The sequence below is a fragment of the Monodon monoceros genome, unplaced genomic scaffold (genome assembly GCF_005190385.1).
Source record: "Monodon monoceros isolate NGI ecotype Baffin Bay Population unplaced genomic scaffold, NGI_Narwhal_1 Super_Scaffold_22, whole genome shotgun sequence".
NCBI lineage: Eukaryota > Metazoa > Chordata > Mammalia > Artiodactyla > Monodontidae > Monodon > Monodon monoceros.
In genome coordinates, this window is record NW_021703779.1 from 103,026,296 (window position 1) to 103,044,446 (window position 18,151).

General features: G+C 42.1%; 1 protein-coding gene across 1 annotated transcript in view; it reads left to right on the forward strand.

The window, feature by feature from the left end:
- Positions 1-18,151, forward strand: part of GRIA3 (glutamate ionotropic receptor AMPA type subunit 3) — a 290,033-nt gene that overhangs the window by 73,985 nt on the left and 197,897 nt on the right. Inside the window, exon 4 of the mRNA XM_029240492.1 lies at positions 728-967. Within this exon, the coding sequence (XP_029096325.1) occupies positions 728-967 (240 nt within the window). The remainder of the gene's footprint in view (positions 1-727; positions 968-18,151) is intronic.

An 18,151-nucleotide genomic window follows, 5' to 3' on the forward strand; every position in this document is an offset into this window, starting at 1 on the left:
GAAGGGGACATGAACATTCTATGTGAGGGCTAACAGATGGAGAAGATCAGTGCAAAAGGATCAAGATAGAACTTTGCGAATTACACATGGGCAGAATAGGCCCACCTACCCCGTGGGCACTGAAAAGCCAGTCTTCCCAATGGCCTTCCCAGAATCTGAAATTCTCTTCATTAATAGCCTACATAAAGGGTGGTAATCATGCAATAACTGTAGTTAAAGCGTTATGTAACCTAAGAGGAGTAACATTTCCTAGAAGACACATTAGCAGTTCATCTGACTAAATCATCAGTCACTATTGTCACCTTGTAGAAAAAGCACTGAAGGGGTGAGACACGAGACAGTTCTACCTTGATGGGGCCTGGGGTATACTAAGAAGCCCCTGGGCAGCTATGGTGGAAGTACAGGAGCACTTGGGTGATTTGGGGGGTGGGCTGGAAGGGTTGCTGAAGGAGAGTTAGACAACTTTCACCTCTTTCCTTCCCACGTTTTTCTTAGTTTCCTGCTCATGATAGACATAGAGAATATGCAGATGTCTCAAATAAATTCTTCCCTTTCTTATTCTTTTCCTGCTGGGCAACTGGACTTTCAAGGGCTTCTAAAGATTTCAGAGATCGTTGGTTTTCTTTTTGTCCTTTAGAGCCTAACTATACATTGCATTTCCAGCCCTACAAGCTGCAGCAAGGGACCATGGGGCTATTGAAATTTCTTTCTCTTTTTCTCATTGCAGTCTGCTCCCAGTTCTCGAGAGGGGTGTATGCCATCTTTGGATTCTATGACCAGATGTCAATGAACACTCTGACCTCCTTCTGTGGAGCTCTGCACACATCCTTTGTCACACCCAGCTTCCCCACTGATGCAGATGTGCAGTTTGTCATCCAGATGCGCCCAGCCTTGAAGGGCGCTATTCTGAGTCTTTTGGGTCACTACAAGTGGGAGAAGTTTGTGTACCTTTACGACACAGAAAGAGGTAAGAAGAGGCATGTGCTCTCCTCTTTGAATATTCATGTAACAGTGGTGTTCAACCTTCCTCAACTCATGCTTGTCCCCTTCTCTTCCAATAAATCTCATATTCTTTTAAAATTGTAATTAATATTCAAAATGAATTTAAGAGTGAGGCCAAAAAAGAATCAAGACAATAGCAATTTTAGAATCTAGTTTTTCAAATTGTACATGTCCTCCCACCCCCAACTTTGAAAAGGGGTTTCAGATTATCCTCCTGGTTGAACCACTGTTGTTGAAAAAGAACCTTTCCCCCTCCCCAAAATAATTTATCTGGTTTGCGTACACAAATTAAAAGCAGCTTAGTCTAAAATAGAGAGAGGCCTAAGCTGGAAAGGTTTTGGAGAATTAATCCTGCCAGAGACTATAATTATTCTCATCTCATAGATGAGAAAACTGAAGCCCAAAGAGGAAAAGTGCTTTTTCACACAGTAGTTTAACCACAGAGCTGGGACTGGTGGCAATGTCTCTGGCTTCCAGATCACATTAGGTGTCCAGATTATGGGGCTTCAACAATTATCTGATGGAAATAATGAATGGAGACTGGCTAAACCGGGTTTTGGGGGTGGATAGTTTTTCTAATAGTGAGACATATTATATTGAATCTATTGAGGACAATTATATTGAAACAGTCTCAAAAATTAGGGGTCTGATCTTAAATGGTATACAGTTAGGTATACACATCATAATGCAGCTAAACAGACTCCTCTAAAACCCAGTTATCTTTGAGGGCTTCCTCAGTAAAAGCAAGGGATCCTATCACCGTGAGATTCCAGAAGATGACGTTACTTTATCACTTGTTTGCTTGTAATCCAGGTTATACACAGGGAATGGCTCTCTCTGACTCAGGACTTTCTGACTCAGAGAAAGAAGGAGCAAATGGAAGTCCTATATCTGCCTGAGGGGTCCCTGGAAATGACATGCTTATAGGTAACTTAACTTGAAGGGCCATTTTGTTTCTAGGAATCCAGAGTACTCTTCACTTCACTCTCATTTTGATTCATCATCAAACCCTGTCAGGAAACACTAAGGCCTGTATTTGCTTATGGTACTTACCTCCAGAATATTATCAAATTTCATGAACCTGAAGCAGGAGAGCAGAGTTCTAGTCCATGCTCTGCCACTAACTAGCTCTCTGACCTTGACCAACTCATTCAATCTCTCTTGGCCTTGATCTCCTCACCGAAGCTATGTCCCTTCTTAATGTAATATCTATGACTTCTTTAATATTATACTAGACATAGGACACTTTGTATCTTATTACTAATCCTAACTTACATCTTATCAGTTAATTAGTCAACCAATCTACAAGCTGTTATCAATCCTCAATGGTTTATTCAAATCTTGTGATACATGCTTATATAATACTGTTCCAGTAGGGGTAGACAGAAAAGGACATTCATGAAACAATTCATGAACGACTTTCAGAGCAAAGTATCAAACTCAGTACCAAATTGAGTGCTACCCTACAGATTCTGATTGCTATGAGAATTGTGAAAAGGTAGCACTAGAGTTTTTGAAGGCTGGCTAGAGGAGCCAGGCCTTAAAGGATGTGTAAGCTGTGGATTGGAAGAGAAGAAGGAAATGGACTTTGGGGAAGAGGAAAAGAACGTGAACAAAGGGCAGAATCGGGAAGGAGCGCTGTGTGTTCCTACAGATCTTTGCCTGACTAGAGTACCAAAATAGTTTGAATGTTCTAATTGACAGTTTGCTAAATTTTAATGCATTTCATTTCTTTCAAACACTGAGGATGAATTAGCCTATTTCCATGTACTATATACAGTGTAGTCTGGTGCATAAAAATCTAATTTTCAGAACTGAAGTTTGTAAATTAGACAGCTTCTCTCCTGAAACTTTTTAAAGCTAAATATCAGTTCTGCTAATGCTGTAGCCTCTCATTTATTGAAAAGCAGGAGACACAAGTTAATGTATTCTCTCCTCATCTCCCATGACCCTCCTTTGCCCACTAGCTCTCTATTAGAGGAAAGGAAGCAAACGTCCATCTCTGTCTGTTTCTTAATCTGCATTTTTTTCTCAAATCTTCTCACTAAATAGTTTGTTCAATTCTATGGTCTTAGAGCCAAAAGAAACCTTTCTGACTTGTGTGTGTTCATATTTTTTCCTCTATAGCCATTTAGCTGGTGGGATTAATCTGCTCTGCTTAAGAAGTACTTTCCATAAAGTTTTATACTAATTTCCTCCTTGGAAAGCCTTCTTAAAACACTGCATATTATGACCCTGTTCCAAAAGTTTCAATGGTTTCTATTGCCCACATTGAAAAGTAAAAGTAGTCTGTTTCTTAAGACTCGACATAATTATGCATCAACCAACCAACGAACCTGTTGTCTTAACGTTATGTTACTAGCGAGAACTTTCCACTGCAGGCAGCTCCCGTTTTCCACTGTTGCCCAAATGTGCCAGAACCATACTTGCCTCAGCAACTGCACTTCTACTACCTGGAATTCTTTCCATCTTGATTATGAAAATCCTTCCTTGCCTATCCTTCCATTTTTCAAAACCCACTTCAAACTCTACCTCTCCAAGGTAGCTTTCCCTGACCACTCCAGTGCACAATGATTCATTCATTCATTCATTCAATAGGTGGCAAGGTTAAAATGATGAACAAGATAGACATGTCTCCTGCTGTTATAGAGCTTACAGTCTAATAAGGGAGATAGAAAAAAAATAAGTAAGCCAACAAATAAAATAATTATATATTTAGGTAAGGTGCTATGAAAGAAACGAAGAGACAGATACTAATGGATAGGACCTAATTTTAAAAGGATTCTCAGTGACAGCCTCATTGAGAAGGGGCATTTAAGCTGAGAACTAAAGAAGTAGAAGGAGACAGCCATTTGAAGAATATAGAGAAAGAGTTTTCAAGCAGTGGAAATAGCAAGTGCAAAGGCCCTGCGGCAGGGAAGAGCTTGGTATGTTTGAGGAACTGAAAGAAGACGAGTGTAGCTAAAGGGTAGTGAGGAGGTTGCGAGTGGCCTAAGATGAGACTATAAAGGTAAACAGAAGCCAGATCATAGCCATGGTGTACAGACAGGAGCCAAGATAAGGAATATGAATTTTATTCTAACTGCAATGTGAAGTCATTGGAAGATTCTGAGCAGGGGAGTCACATGATCTCATTTAAGTTTCTGTAGAGAATGGAGTGTGGTGCAAGAGTGAAGGAAAGGAAATGAATTAAAAGGCCATTGTGGTCATCCAGGTGAGAAATGATGGCAGCTTAGACTAGACTGGAGATGGAGAAAAGTAGACAGAGTTGAAGTGTATTTTGGACACAGAATCAACAGAACTTGGTGACAGATTGACTGTGGCACGTGAGGGAAAGAAAGGATTCGTGGGTGACTACTAAGCTTTTGGCTTGACAGACTGGGTAAGGGGGCGACGCTATTTACTGCGGTGACTGAGGGCAGGAGGTGAAGCAGTCTTAAGGAGCAGAGACCTTGCCCACCTCTGAATGCCCACAGAACGCTTTTGTCCACATCATTCACTTGGCACTTACCTGCTTTCTGTTGTTATCTCACTGGGTCTGCTATCTACCTTCCCAGGAGCTTCTCTCCATTATGATAGTCAACAATTGCTTAGCCCCTAGGTTTAGACTTTGTGCCTCCTCTGGTTTCTAGCACAGGCCTGAGTCCATATTTAGTGTTTTCCCAATTCCATTAGTGATTCATCCAGAATAAGCCCACGTCTTTTTTTTTTAATGTTGGACTGAAAGAAAGAGACAGAAAAACCAAGAAGGGAGGGAGGGAGGATTAGAGGGAAGGAAGGAAGGAAGGAGGGAGGGAGAGAGAGAAGGAAGGAAGGAGGGAGGGAGAGAAGGAAGGAAGGAAGGAAACAAAGGAAAGGAAAGGAAGGGAAAGGGAAAAAAGGAGGGAGGGAGGGAGGAAGGGAGGGAAGAAGGAAAGAAGAAAGAAAGAAAGAAAAGAAAAGAAAAGAAAGAAAGAAAGAAAGAAAGAAAGAAAGAAAGAAAGAAAGAAAGAAAGAAAGAAGAAAGAAAGAAAGAGAGAGAGACAGGGAGGGAGGGAGGAAGGAAGGAAAGAGAAAACCCAATTTATAACTGAAACTATGTGGTATCATTCTTTAAAATATTCAATAATGTATCTATTCTGCATTTTCTCTTTTTCTACAATGATCATCTCTTGCTTCAGTAATAAACATTATGGGGAGAAATTACAACTGCAAAGTGTAATTTTAGAAGTTTTTAGATTACATAAGAGAGAAATGAAAGACAGAGACAGAAGGGAGCACCTATAATTACATTCAAATAAGCTAAATATACAAATGATGTGACTCCACTGCATAAGGGCAGGGATGAGTGAGGAGCTGAGAAATGGGTTAAACACTTGAGGTCATTTAAAAGATTTACAGCACAATCAGGGTAATTTTATCTCTGAAATTATGAAACATTGAGTGGATTTCAAGGCTTTGTTAGTTACACTTTGATTTCTGTCTGCTGAGTAAGGTCTGATTCTGTGTTTGCAGGTCATCACTTTGCTTAGTTACTAAAATCACCACCCTGGTTTGTTAATACAAAGCTGAAATTTATGCTCATGGTGCTATATACGTCAAAAGTGAGCTCTTGGGAAAGTCATGAGGTTTACTAAGTGTGATATCTGCCCCCTTTGTACCCTCTTCTCTTTATCGACCCCCTTTTTTTACTTGTCTATGCCTGCCCTCTCTGGCTTGACATCTCTGTCCTAACCTGCCTCTACACCTCCATAAAAACTCTTCCACTTTGCTATTAGACCTACCTTTTGGGTGCAAGTGACCTAGCTCTCTGTGGTGCTAACATTTCCCCCAGAGCAGCAGCTTGCTTGAGAACTGCAGCCAGACTCCCTCGTGCACCTGACAACTCTCCTCGGCTTCAATGGGCACAGCCCACAGAGATGAAAGAATCCGGCCCAGCCTGTGGCTCTCAGCTTAGATAATGAGATAATAGCTCTAAGTGCCCTTTGAGGCAACTAGTCCCTGCCTTCTTGTCAGTGTTCAATAAACTCCTGCTGTTTCCTATTCTCAACCTGAAACTCCCTACCCAGTTCCCAGGTAACTCTCAGGAAGTCACCTGCCTTCTAACAGACCTTTCTGTTTGCTCTAGAAGGTTGTGTCAGGAACGTGGTCAGTGACAACAAGTAGTCGGTCAGTCAACAAGCAATTATTGGGCGTTTCCTAGGGCTGGCTTGTGCTAGGCCACTGGCAGTGTTCAAGCAGAATTCGGGTCCTGCCTTTGAGGAGCTGACAATCCTGTTGCTGAAGCAGTGATTTATCTCAGGGGCCTGGAAAAATTCATTTTTAACGCAACTGTTGCCCCATCCACCAACGAAACTTGCATTCATTAGAGCAGGCACCTCGTGAAACGACTGAAGTGTTGCCAGAGAGCCGGGAAGATGGGAAAATGTTAAAATATCCTGAAGGGCTTAAGAGGTAAAGAGATTCTCCAAGACAAGGAGAAAGGGCCTTTCCTCAGAGGACCGGGAATGTTTTCAGATTGGTTGGATTTAAACTCTACTGAGAGGCAAGCAGGGCTTCAGTCCCTCGCACCTTCCTGCATGCTGTCGTTTACAACCTACTTACATAACCTGGCTTCATCCCTTCCACCCAGTTCTACTTTCCCAAATAAGGCACAGATTCACTCTCTCTCTCTGCCTGTCTCTCTCCCTTCCTCCATGCTTCACCCTCTCTCTCCCTTTCTACACACGCACAGACACAGGCACGCATGCGCACATGCATGGACAGGCACACATCCCAGTACCAGTCAGTGGTACAAACCAACAAACCCCTATTATTGTCATTTTATTATCTTAGTTTGATAAGAGCAGCTGCCATTTTTAAAGCATTTATTATGTACTAGACCCTGAGTTTATGAATTACCACATTTAATCCTCACGGCATCCCCGTATCTTTACAACAGAAGGAAACCAAGGCACAAAAAGATTCAGTGATGGCTCCTAGGGACCACAGAGCTTAGTGTGCCAAAGCAATGAAAGCCAGGAGTTCAACCAAGGCCTGCCACACTCCGCAGTCTGTGTGTGCTGTTCACTGGGCTGCCATATTGCCTCCCACACTTTTAACATTGAAACTGTGATTAGCTCTTCCCTTCAGCCATTCTTCAAAGGACCTGTTACCTAGACCCTGCCTGTCCTAGTTACCTTCCTGTGGATGCACCCCAGTTGTCCATTTCTTTCTGAAAGCCTGGTGTCCACAAAAGAACACAAGAGCCTTTGGTCCCAGAGTCCCAGGGATCCAGATAGGCAGCAGGTAAAAAAAATCGAGGTTAAGGGGTAGATGGGGAGCAAAAGGAGTAAATGCAGCCAGACAGGTGGGTTTGCCCATAGTGCGCACTCGTGGAATGCTGTGCTGTGGACCTGACTCTGAGGTGAATCTGAACTCGTAGATTCCTCTCTGGGGCAAAGCCGCTTCCAGAGCCCAGAAAAATCTAAACCTGCAGGTCGTCATCACTACGGGACTGTTTTTGGTTGGAGAAGAAGAAAGCAAGGAGAGACTGATGATAGGTTCTACCATAGCTACTTGGCAGGAAGTTTAAAGAAAGTAGCAGGTAATGGTTAAAAAAAAGAAAAAGACGGATTATCACGGATTTTTTTTCCTCCTCCACTTTAAGAACTGATTAAAGGATTGAGAAGGTAACAGATGGCTACTATTCTAGTCATGTCTAGTTGCCTTTTGGGAAAAACGAAGCCAAAAGAATTTTTATTGAAATTCAAGCTACTTTTTACATCTGAATGAATTAGGAAGACCCAGAGAGTACATTCTCCGGTGAGAGACAGACACTAAATTGCCCTGTTTGAGCAGCAATAATCAGGGCTGACAGTGCCTGAGACATCTGGTAGTTTCTGCGGCCTGTCTAATCTATTGTGATGACGCCTCAACTACGAGAGCATCTCGAGAGCCCGCACGATAATAATAATGAATGGCTATTTGGACCGCATTATGCATAAAACACTGTACATCTGTCTGTAATGAGAATTCCACTGAAAATGAAAATACTAAAGCTGTCATATTTTTTAATATTTCGATTTGCACATCCTTGACTGTTTGGGGGCATAACAAGAGAAACTGCCGAGAAACCTGTTGTCAGCTCTTGAAATAAATTATCATTTAAACGCTTCCTCTCCACAAAGGTTATTAGCTTAGTAGCTTGTTCCTGGGGTTGCACCATCAGTTGGGGAGAAAAATCACTAAACTACCCTTTCAAAAGCTGAATGTTCGTTACTGTGGAAATTGTTCTCTCAACTTAACATATTCCATTGTATCTCCCCAATGCTGCAGATCAGACAGAAGCGACTATTAATAAATGCTGTCATATTTTACAGCTGTCATGCAAAGCTGAAAAAAGGCTTTGCTGTGATTAGATCCTGTTTACTGTAATATTTCTAGCTCAGACTCGGAAAGGCAGCTGTCCTATAAAGGTATTTTCCATAAGTAGAATATTTCTCCATCAAATGACATGACTAATTTTAATGTATCGTTAACTCCTTGGTGGCAGTGAATTTGAGGCTGAATTGACTTTACAGCCAGAGATACATCCCTCTCCAGAGACACACTGAGCTAAAATGTCAATTTTTTTCTCTTGGGTTGTCCTTCATATTCAGAGCTGTTGCTTTAAGTAGTCCCCTCCTCCGTAGAAGGACAAATTTGCATGGGTTTATCCACCTTCTTTTGCCCTGTCCCTCTTGTGACTGATTGCATTGTTTGCAAGGCAGCTGGTCAGGATTTAGGCTAGGAATGACACTTCAGTGGGCTAGCTAGTAATTCTGCTCCGTGAGCTAAAATGCCACTGTATGAGTGAAAGAAATAGATCTCTAGCCCCCCTACCATGCAGTAGCTGTTTGTAATGGTATTCACATCTCTGCGAAAAGGAGGTGACAGCTGGCAGGGTTGCTTTTGCCCTGACCTTCCGTTGCTTTTCATCAAGCTCTTTGAGGAATTAACCCTCACTCACTAAGCTGAATATCTAGTTTTCAATGAATGGGTGATTGTTACACCATCAAGGAGTAACTGACGTGTCCCATAAATCCACGGTGGAGCCTGAGCTCGGTCTTTGAGAAGGCTCTTCTAAATGTTCCCTGGGGAAGAGACAGACTGTGATGTAGATCTACAACTGTGACTTTGAGGTTTGTCTCCTGGAGGCCCCTGAGACAACAATTAAAGCCAGGGCAGGTTTGCTGTGGAAGTGAAACAAAAGAATGCATGTAATGTCTTTTGCACCAAGCTGAACACGGTAACATGCTCAATAAATTTTACCTCTTATTATTTTAACAGTGGTCCTCCATGCGGAGGGAGGGTGATTTTCCCCCTGCAGGGGACATCTGGCAATGTCTAGAGACATTTTTCGTAGTGGGTAGAGGACAGGAATGCTGCTAAACATCCTACAGTGCACAGGATAGCACCCCACCCCCAAAGAATTATCCAGACCAAAATATCAATAGTGCCAAGGTGGCAGCAGGGTCAAAGGACAAACGGTTGCAAGAATTCCTCAAGGGGTTGTAATGAACCAATGTAGCATTTATTGAGTGTCTCTTACTGTGCCTAAATTGGTGTTAAGAGTTATGTTAAGTAGAAGGTGGAGTCTTTAGCCTTGAAGAACTTACATTATGGTCAGAGAGACGGTATAAGATTTATGTACAGATTTGAAGTACTGTGAGAGTCCAAATAAGAAAGAGTTCACAATAAGCAAGATGGACCCATCAGGGAAGGCTCCATGGAAGCAGTTAAACATTTTTCTGAGCCCACCACCCAACTGCCTTCCCTAGCAATGACCTTGCTTTGATGGCTAAGGCCAAGTGGTTATCTAGAACCAAAACAACATGGCATTCCCATCAATGTTCCCAAAAGTCAGAGCTTAGGGCAAGAAACACAATTAAAAGAAAAACCAAAAAGGGAACAACGTTCCTTTTACTAAATGGAAAGCAATTACAGAGCTGTTGAAAATAGGCAGTAAACAAAAGGAGGGAGGGAAATACTGGCAAAATTCCATTTTCCCAACTAATCCTGTAGCAAAAGTGCAATTTGCAACAAAATCAACAGTGCCCTCGCCCTCTCTCTTGCAGTCAAACACATTGTTTGGCATCAGCACGGCTACACGTGATGCCTTAGCAGTAAAGTTTACAGAAGCTAGGAAGACAGAATATGATTGGCCGGGGCAGGGGGCGGGGGAGCGGTTAAGGTGGAGCACAGCTCACTCCTTCCCCCCTCCTCCCCCCACAGTCTCTGTGGAACACCCTCATTCAGGGGGAAAAGAGGGGCACAAATAAAGACTACAGCACTCCCAGTCTCCCTGAATCCTTTCCAATCAATAAGTTGCCAGTGTCAACTGCTGTCCTGCTTTGTCGACTCCACAAACGATCTGATTAATTCTCTGTGCTAACTGCCTCAGCGGGCGCTCTCGGCAGTAGAACAGAGGCTAATTAAGATCATGTCAGGCGAGGAGGCTGACAGGTTGTGTTCCTGGGCCACACTGAACTTTTAGAGGGTGCTTCAACTTCACCGCAGGCAGGCAGTGCTTGGCCAGGCACCGATTCCATAGCAGGCTTCTCATTTATTTCCCCGATTCCTGAATCAACGGGCCTCCGTTTTGTCAAGGATTTACGTCCTTCTCCTTGGGGTAATTAGCTGCCACTGTGTTCACTTTGAATTGCATTATTTCAGCTTCCTTTCATTTGAATTTTTAATATGTTTGTAAACAGAGATAACAATTAATAGTGGGGTCATTTTCCCTCCTAAATCACGTGTGTGTGTGTGTGTGTGTGTGTGTGTGTGTGTCTTAGCAGCATATAGCCCATAGAGGTGAGTTTAGGACAGATAAAGGAAGCCTTACTTCTCACAGCAGGTAGAAAATGGAGGAAACATATGGAACTCATTACACCAAGTGGTGGATTAGACTGAAAATATAAATAGCTTCCCTCTCCCCCTAAATAAAGGCTTAGATGAATTCATGGATGACAGACCCATAATGAGTTATTAAGGGAAAGAGATGTTCGGAGATTTCTCTAAACTGAGGCTGACACACTTTGCAAAGTAGACTTAATGGGCCACATTTGCCTTCCCATAGGCACATGGTCACACAGAGTACGGGCATTTATGTCCAGAGTTTTTAAAGGTAATTTCAAGAGTCTGTTATGTATCTAAGAAGTGGGGAGGAATGCTGAGAAACAGAACGCTCTCCAGAAACATTCTGTCTCTTCTCATGTGATCAGAGCCTCCAACCACACATCAAGAACACCCGGTTGTGAGAGGTGATTGACTCAGTTAAGGATGTTGAAGAAAAGCATCATCAAACCATATCCTCAAAATGAGGGTGCGGACTCAATCGTTCTTCAACTAACAGCTCCTGAGTGCAGGGATTCTGTGTCAGAGACATTACTGGGATTATGGAAGTGAATGAAACAGAGTGCCTGCTCTTAATAAGATCACAGTTTAGAAGGGGAGCAGAGACAGGTTAATAAGTAAGTAGAATCTAGAGTGATTCTTTTAGGTTCTAAAATTTTGTGAGCTATTATAGCACTTCCATTTATAATGACGCCAGAACTCTTTTTCAAATGACCACTCTTAGGGAGGGTTATGGAGACACAAATAATCACCCACATTGGCTTTGGAAATTAGCCAGATACCCTCTCAGCACACTCTTGTTTTTTATTGCTCACCCCTTAGTGCTCAGCCCTTAACCTTTCTAGGACCCTGCTAGGTAGAGGAGAAAAGGAGACAATGCTTCATTGGTAGATTAGCATATCCCAGTAGATCTTAAAACCCTTCCTGGCAGATCTCCAAGTTAGGGACTGCCATGGCTCACTTCTAACAAGGTTTGCTGGGATTCTCAACAGTGCCTCCCCTCCATTCAACATCTTGAAGCCAATACCCTTCACGTTCTTAAAATGACAATCTCATCCGTAATCTCAAGGCTTCTGTAAAATGTGTGCATTGTTTCCTACCAAAAATGATATGAATTTCTAGCATAATAGATAATGCAGTTTTGTTTGTTGAATATATCCAGTTTCTCTAAAGATTCAAAATGCTTCACTAGGCAGGACAGTTACAGTTTTACATGGGCTTTCCAGAGGTTCTCCCCAAGTCTAGATCCATATGTCTAGTTTTTCCCTAAAACCTTTTCCTTGATGCTCCACCAGTACCTCAAACTCAACCTGACAAACTCTGAACTTTCATCTTCCCAGAAAACCCTCTGCTCCACCTATGTTCCCAGGCTCGATGAATGGCACTGCCCAGCTGCCTGAAGCAGAAACCTTATCCTTGAATCTTCATCATCCCTCACATCTCATCATCAAAGACCCTCTTCTACATTCCCACTACTACTGACTCAACTTCAGTCTACCATCACCTGCTCCATCCTCCTAATTGATCTCCTTGATTTTATGCCCTCCACCACTGCCAGAGAGCAATCTTCCCATCACAGCACTCCCCTGCCTAAAAGCTTTCAGCAGTGCCCTGTTACTCCTAGGACCATGTCCTAGTTTCTTAGCATGGCACAGAAGGGATCTCACAATCCAATTAAACTCTGACCCATTTTCCTAGCCTCATGTCCTCCCAGCCCTTACCCACTAGTTCTCTATGCTCTAGCCATATGGAAGTATGCCACTTTCAATAAGCAACATGTACTATGCCTTTGTTGGGTTTTTTGGGGGAGGGGTTGCCTCCATGCCTTTGCACATACTGTTCCAACTTTCCAGAACTCAGCCCCCTCACTCCACTCTCCCACCACCACCCCCCCAACACACACACAAACGTGCTCCCGCTCTATCTGGTAAATGACATATCCTTCAAAACTGTTCAGATATTCTCTTCCCTAGATCTAGGTGTCCACCACTGCCTGCCCTGTGTCCTTATAGTATTCTGTATATGCCTCTAGTATAGCACTGATTATACTAGAGTATTTTTATGTGTTTATGTCTTTCTCTTCCTCACAAGACTGTGAACTTCTTAAAGACAAGATTGTCATCTTATTCATCTCTGCCAGCACTCTGAGTATAATACAGTACCTGGATTATTATCATTTTTAAACTGAACAAATGAATGAGCGAATGTCAGACCTTAACTAAAAACAAAATGGGAGATTTCAGGGACCCTGATGAACTGAAGGAGATGGATTTGGGTAGATTATGTCCTCAGATCCTATATTAGATGCTCAACTACCTCCTATATACTGTGCTAACCTTGATTTTGAGTTCTTCTGTGACCCAGCCTCCTTACCAAAAATATCACCTTCCTGATCCAACCAACTTGGAAGCAGAACAAACATTTTAGTGCTGGGAACTTTAGTTATGGGTTTCTAGCTAAAGAACAAATCTGCAGTGAACTAGATGCTCCCTGAATCTCAGCCAATACAGAGTCATTAACATTTGAGGACTCTCAAATGCTAGGGTGTAGATATTGCACTATTTCATACCAACCAATGGTATTTAGAGATCCACACGCGTTCTCTAAAGACTAGAGCAGCGTGATATTAATTTCCACAGCTCCCAGTGAAAAAGTAAATAAGGCAAATTATTTCAAATTGTTTGCGTAGGCAATGTGACAAGGGTGAAAAGTGATGCGAGAGCAGGTGCAGTCAGTTCTCAGTTATCTGTACCAGATGAAGCTAGCCACTCACCTATAATCCAAAGGGCATTTCCGTAGGCTTTCCATAAACAGACTTTTTTCCTTCTTGCTTCTATCCTACTTAGGTTTGGCTGGGCATGGGCATAAAAGGAGGTGCCTCCAGGGAAAGGGATCTTTAAAGATGTCCCCTCAATTACAAATTCCCGAAAGACAGGAGGAACTAGCAGGAATATGATACAAAATAGTTGTGTAGAGAAACAGAAGTGGGCACGGGAGGACACAGAAGAGTGGGACCCTGAATTCAGGGAGAAAAAGGGTGGTGTCAAGGCCCCCAAAACAAACTTTGCTAATCTTACAATGACCAGCCCTGTTCCTGAAACCATAATTACTGACAGACACAAATCAGGAACAAAGATAATCAGCAATAAACATCGTAAACCTGGTAATTTTTGCAAAAGGGATTTGACGTGAGGCTTTACACTGCTTAAAATTTTTGTTGCTTGAAATTAAAAAGAATTGCATCAGCTATGAAATTTCCAAGATCCAACAAGCAAACTATAGAATTATTACACAGAAGCATTTTATACCCCTGAGAGGCTGAGAAAAGGCTTCTAAAGATTAGTCAGGTCTCTTTCTCTCTTGGGAAGCTCTTGGCGGTGGTGTATCCCTCCTGAAAATACTGAAGAAAGAATAACTGGTTTCTATTTGGTACAGTGTGGCAGGAAGCAGTGCAATATTATTTATCAAAACTACCCACTGTCTTCCATCTTTTGACTTTTTCCCATCCCATAATATAAATGTGTTATGTTTCATCAATAAGGTGGTAACTTTCAAGAGGAGGGACTAAGGCTTACCTAAGTGATGCTTTTGTTGTTTGTTTTTGTTTTGTTTTGTTTTTGTTGTTTTTGTTTTTGTTTTTTTTGCGGTACTCGGGCCTCTCACTGTTGTGGCCTCTCCCTTTGCGGAGCACAGGCTCCGGACGCGCAGGCTCAGCGGCCATGGCTCACGGGCCCAGCCGCTCCGCGGCATGTGGGATCCTCCCAGACCGGGGCACGAACCTGCGTCCCCTGCATCAGCAGGCGGACTCTCAACCACTGCGCCACCAGGGAAGCCCTAAGTGATGCTTTTATTGCACCACTTTTATCCACCTAGAACAGTGCTGGATAGTAGCATAAAAAAAAAAAAATCTTAGATATGTCAAGCTGGAAAGGTCTTTAAAGTTCTTAAGTCTGAGGTTTCAGCTTCCAGAAAAGTGGATTGGCCCCATATTTTCTTGAGTTGGTGAGTTTTCTAATCTGTAATTCTACTTAAAATGTGGGATTCCAAAACCCTAAAGGCTAGCCACAGATTTATCGTATTAAGTCTTTTCTACTCTGTCTCAATTCTTTTATCAACATAATGGTAGTAATATACTTTGCATCCTGTCTCACAGGAATAAAGAGGAATGGCATAATGACGTAAGCTAAAATCAAATGCTGAATATGACTGAGCAATCGCCTATGGCTAAAAGAACTGCTCTGCAGATAAGTGGTTAAGATGTAAGAAGACAGGCTCATCCTACTGTGCTCACAGAGTCACAGTGCTTTCTTTAAGGCTTTACCCAACAGAACCGAAAGCGTTTATGTACCTTTCTACATTCCTTGGGTATTCACCCACCCAGACGACCCAGCCAGTTCTGTCTGCTCTTTCTATTTATCAGCAAGTCACTGCATTAAATGGGAATAGTCGACAAATGCTAATCAGACCAGTGACTCCTATGGTATACTCCCTGGGCCATACCATGGCTAGCAAGAATGCGTTCTGGGTTCCCTGCCTGTTTCTTCACCCTTAAAGTGAGATAATTATTGTACTTAACTCATAAGATTGTTGTGTAGACTACATCCATGAAAGGCACCTAGAACAGTTCCTGGCACCTACTTAGCATTCTGTAAGTGTTAGCCATTATTATTATGCGCTTATGAGGGTCACAGGACAGGAGTGACCACTGAGACATAGAACGAAGATACTTAGCTGCCCCGTCATGTCTTGTCTGTGCCTTGGGGCCAACCCACTCACTTCTCCAATGTGCTAATTTTGGTCCTCCTCTATCAGAATCAGAACCTGTTCCCAGGAAAGGAGCTGGGAAACATATTTACATTATACAGAGGTAGAAGTGGCTGATGCACGACCTCACTCAAGACATCTCTGTGTTTTAGTCAAGTACAGAAACCCTCAGGCCAAAAGAAGGAAGCCTTGCTTTATAATTGCAGTACTGGTGATGGGGGATGGTCATTAGTTTCCTACAATCCTAACTTCATAGCCAGCCCTCTGTCTGTCCCATATATTGCTAAGGCTAGACCCATGGCTGAAGAGAAGGAAATGATTGGAAAAGCTAGAGCAGTGCATTTTTGTGGTTTTACTGGGCACAATTTCTGGAGAATAATAAAACAGAAAATGGCATTCTCTCCGTTCACAAGCAAATACAAATGCCTAAAGCCAACTTAAGCTGAACAGACAAGCTCTTTGGAAAATCTTGAAGCCAGTGGCTCCACCAAAAATACATCTATATTTTCATTTTTTAATAAGCTGACAGAAAGCAGAGCATATGTCTTTTCTGACACATTTTAGGCTCCCTTGGATTCATAGTATACATATTGAATCCTAGAATTGTGAAGCAAAGCTCAGTTTATCGTCTTACATTTGTTTGGCTTAAGTTGGCAAATATTGGAAAAGGGGACGAAGGACCGTGTCTCTAGTTGCAAGTTCCCTTCCACCTGCAGGCCCATCCCCTGCAGCCATTGCCATAGGACTGGGCGGACCATCATTTGAGTGGATCGCCCACTAGGAGGGCTATGAAAAGAAAGCAGAGGACAACAGCTGGAGGGCATGGGGAGATTGCTGGTAATTTTGTGGGAAATCATGGGAAGAATCCTTTTGTGGTCTTATAGATGAACAGATAAGATATAACAAGCACCCTCACTGACAGTCTTCAGAAGTCCAAAGTCAGCATTCCCCAAACTCCAGCTTCCTCATCACTTTATCTCAGGGGCTATATCCACCAAGCAGATGTTCAAGATTCTCTGGTACAGTGGCCTGTCTTCTGAACATAGAAACAGGGCATGTGGTCTGGTGATGTGTTTTCTTTCTGGTTTATTCCAAGACAGGCCTGAAGATTTCAGTGCCAACTCTGACATCAATCTGCTGTGTGACCTTGGGCCAAAATCTGAGTATCTGTAAAATGGAAATGGTCATAGTATCTACGTAACTAGACTGTTATGAAAACTAAATGAGATATGGTAGAAGTGCTTAGCACAGTGTCTGATAAACAGAAATGTACTCAGTACATATCATGAAATCTTTTTTTGTTGAAGTATAGTTGATTTACAATGTTGTCAGTTTCAGGTGTACAGCAAATATCATTAAATCTTGCTTTTTCTTAGCTAGACTGATCATTTCTATGTCTGAAGTCTTTAGTGCATTCATACTTAATATAATTATTGATATTGTTGGATTTACGTCTGTCATTTTGCTATTTGTCTTCTGCTTGTCTCATGTATTTTTTCCTCCTATACCACTTCTTTTTGTGTTAAGCCAATATTTTTTTAAGTAAACCATTTTAATTACCCTCTTGAAAAAAAGAGAGAAAGAAATGTACTCAATACATGGTAGCTATTATTACTTATGATAATGATTAAAATTTTAGAAAAGCATCAACATGAAACCACAGTTAGTTGCTAACTTCAGGAATCACCTTTTTAGAAAAGAAGGAAGAATACATGAAATTTGGACTGCTCCAGAAAATCCTGGATGTTTTATCACTGTACCTAAAGGCACTTCTTCCCCTTCAGTTTAATAAGGCATCTTAGAAGAAGAGATGGAAAGAAGACAAAAATAGGAGGCAAAAGCAACCTTCTCACTGACCCCATAATTCCTTATAGCTGCTGCTAAGCTATTTAGAGCTCTGGGATCTGACTTCTGCTTCTAGCCCTCCTCCTTTCTACTACTCTCTGAATGTTCCAACTTGAAATTAGAGAAATATTTCCATCAACTATTTGCCTTCATGATCTTACTTAATATGTCATTGGGATCTCAAAATTATTGCTTAACTCAAAGCCTCTAAAATGGAAGGGCAGTCAATTATTCTAATTAATATCGTTCAAAAGAAAACCTACCACTTTATACTTCCAAACACCTTTTCCCTGTCTTTTATCGCCATTCATACCCAGTGAGGAGGGCAGAGTACGTGTATCATTGCTGGCTTACAAAGGAAAAGGGGGAGGTGACTTGTCCAAGGTCACCTAGCTAATGAGTAGTGAAAGCAGGACTAAAGCCTGAGTTTCCTAACACCGAGTCCAACAGTCTTTCCACTCCACCAGACAATCACACAATTTTAGGTCAAGGGATTATCTCCTTACTGACTATGAAAGGCTCAGGCTTTTGAGCCTTTTAATGCATCATCTCCTTTAATCTTCACAACAATCTTACGAAGGAGGTACTGTCATGATCCTCATTTTACAGATGCGGAAGTAGAGGCAACGTTAAGTGAGTTGCTCAAAGTCACACTCCTAGTAAGTGGTGGAGCTAGTCCTAGACA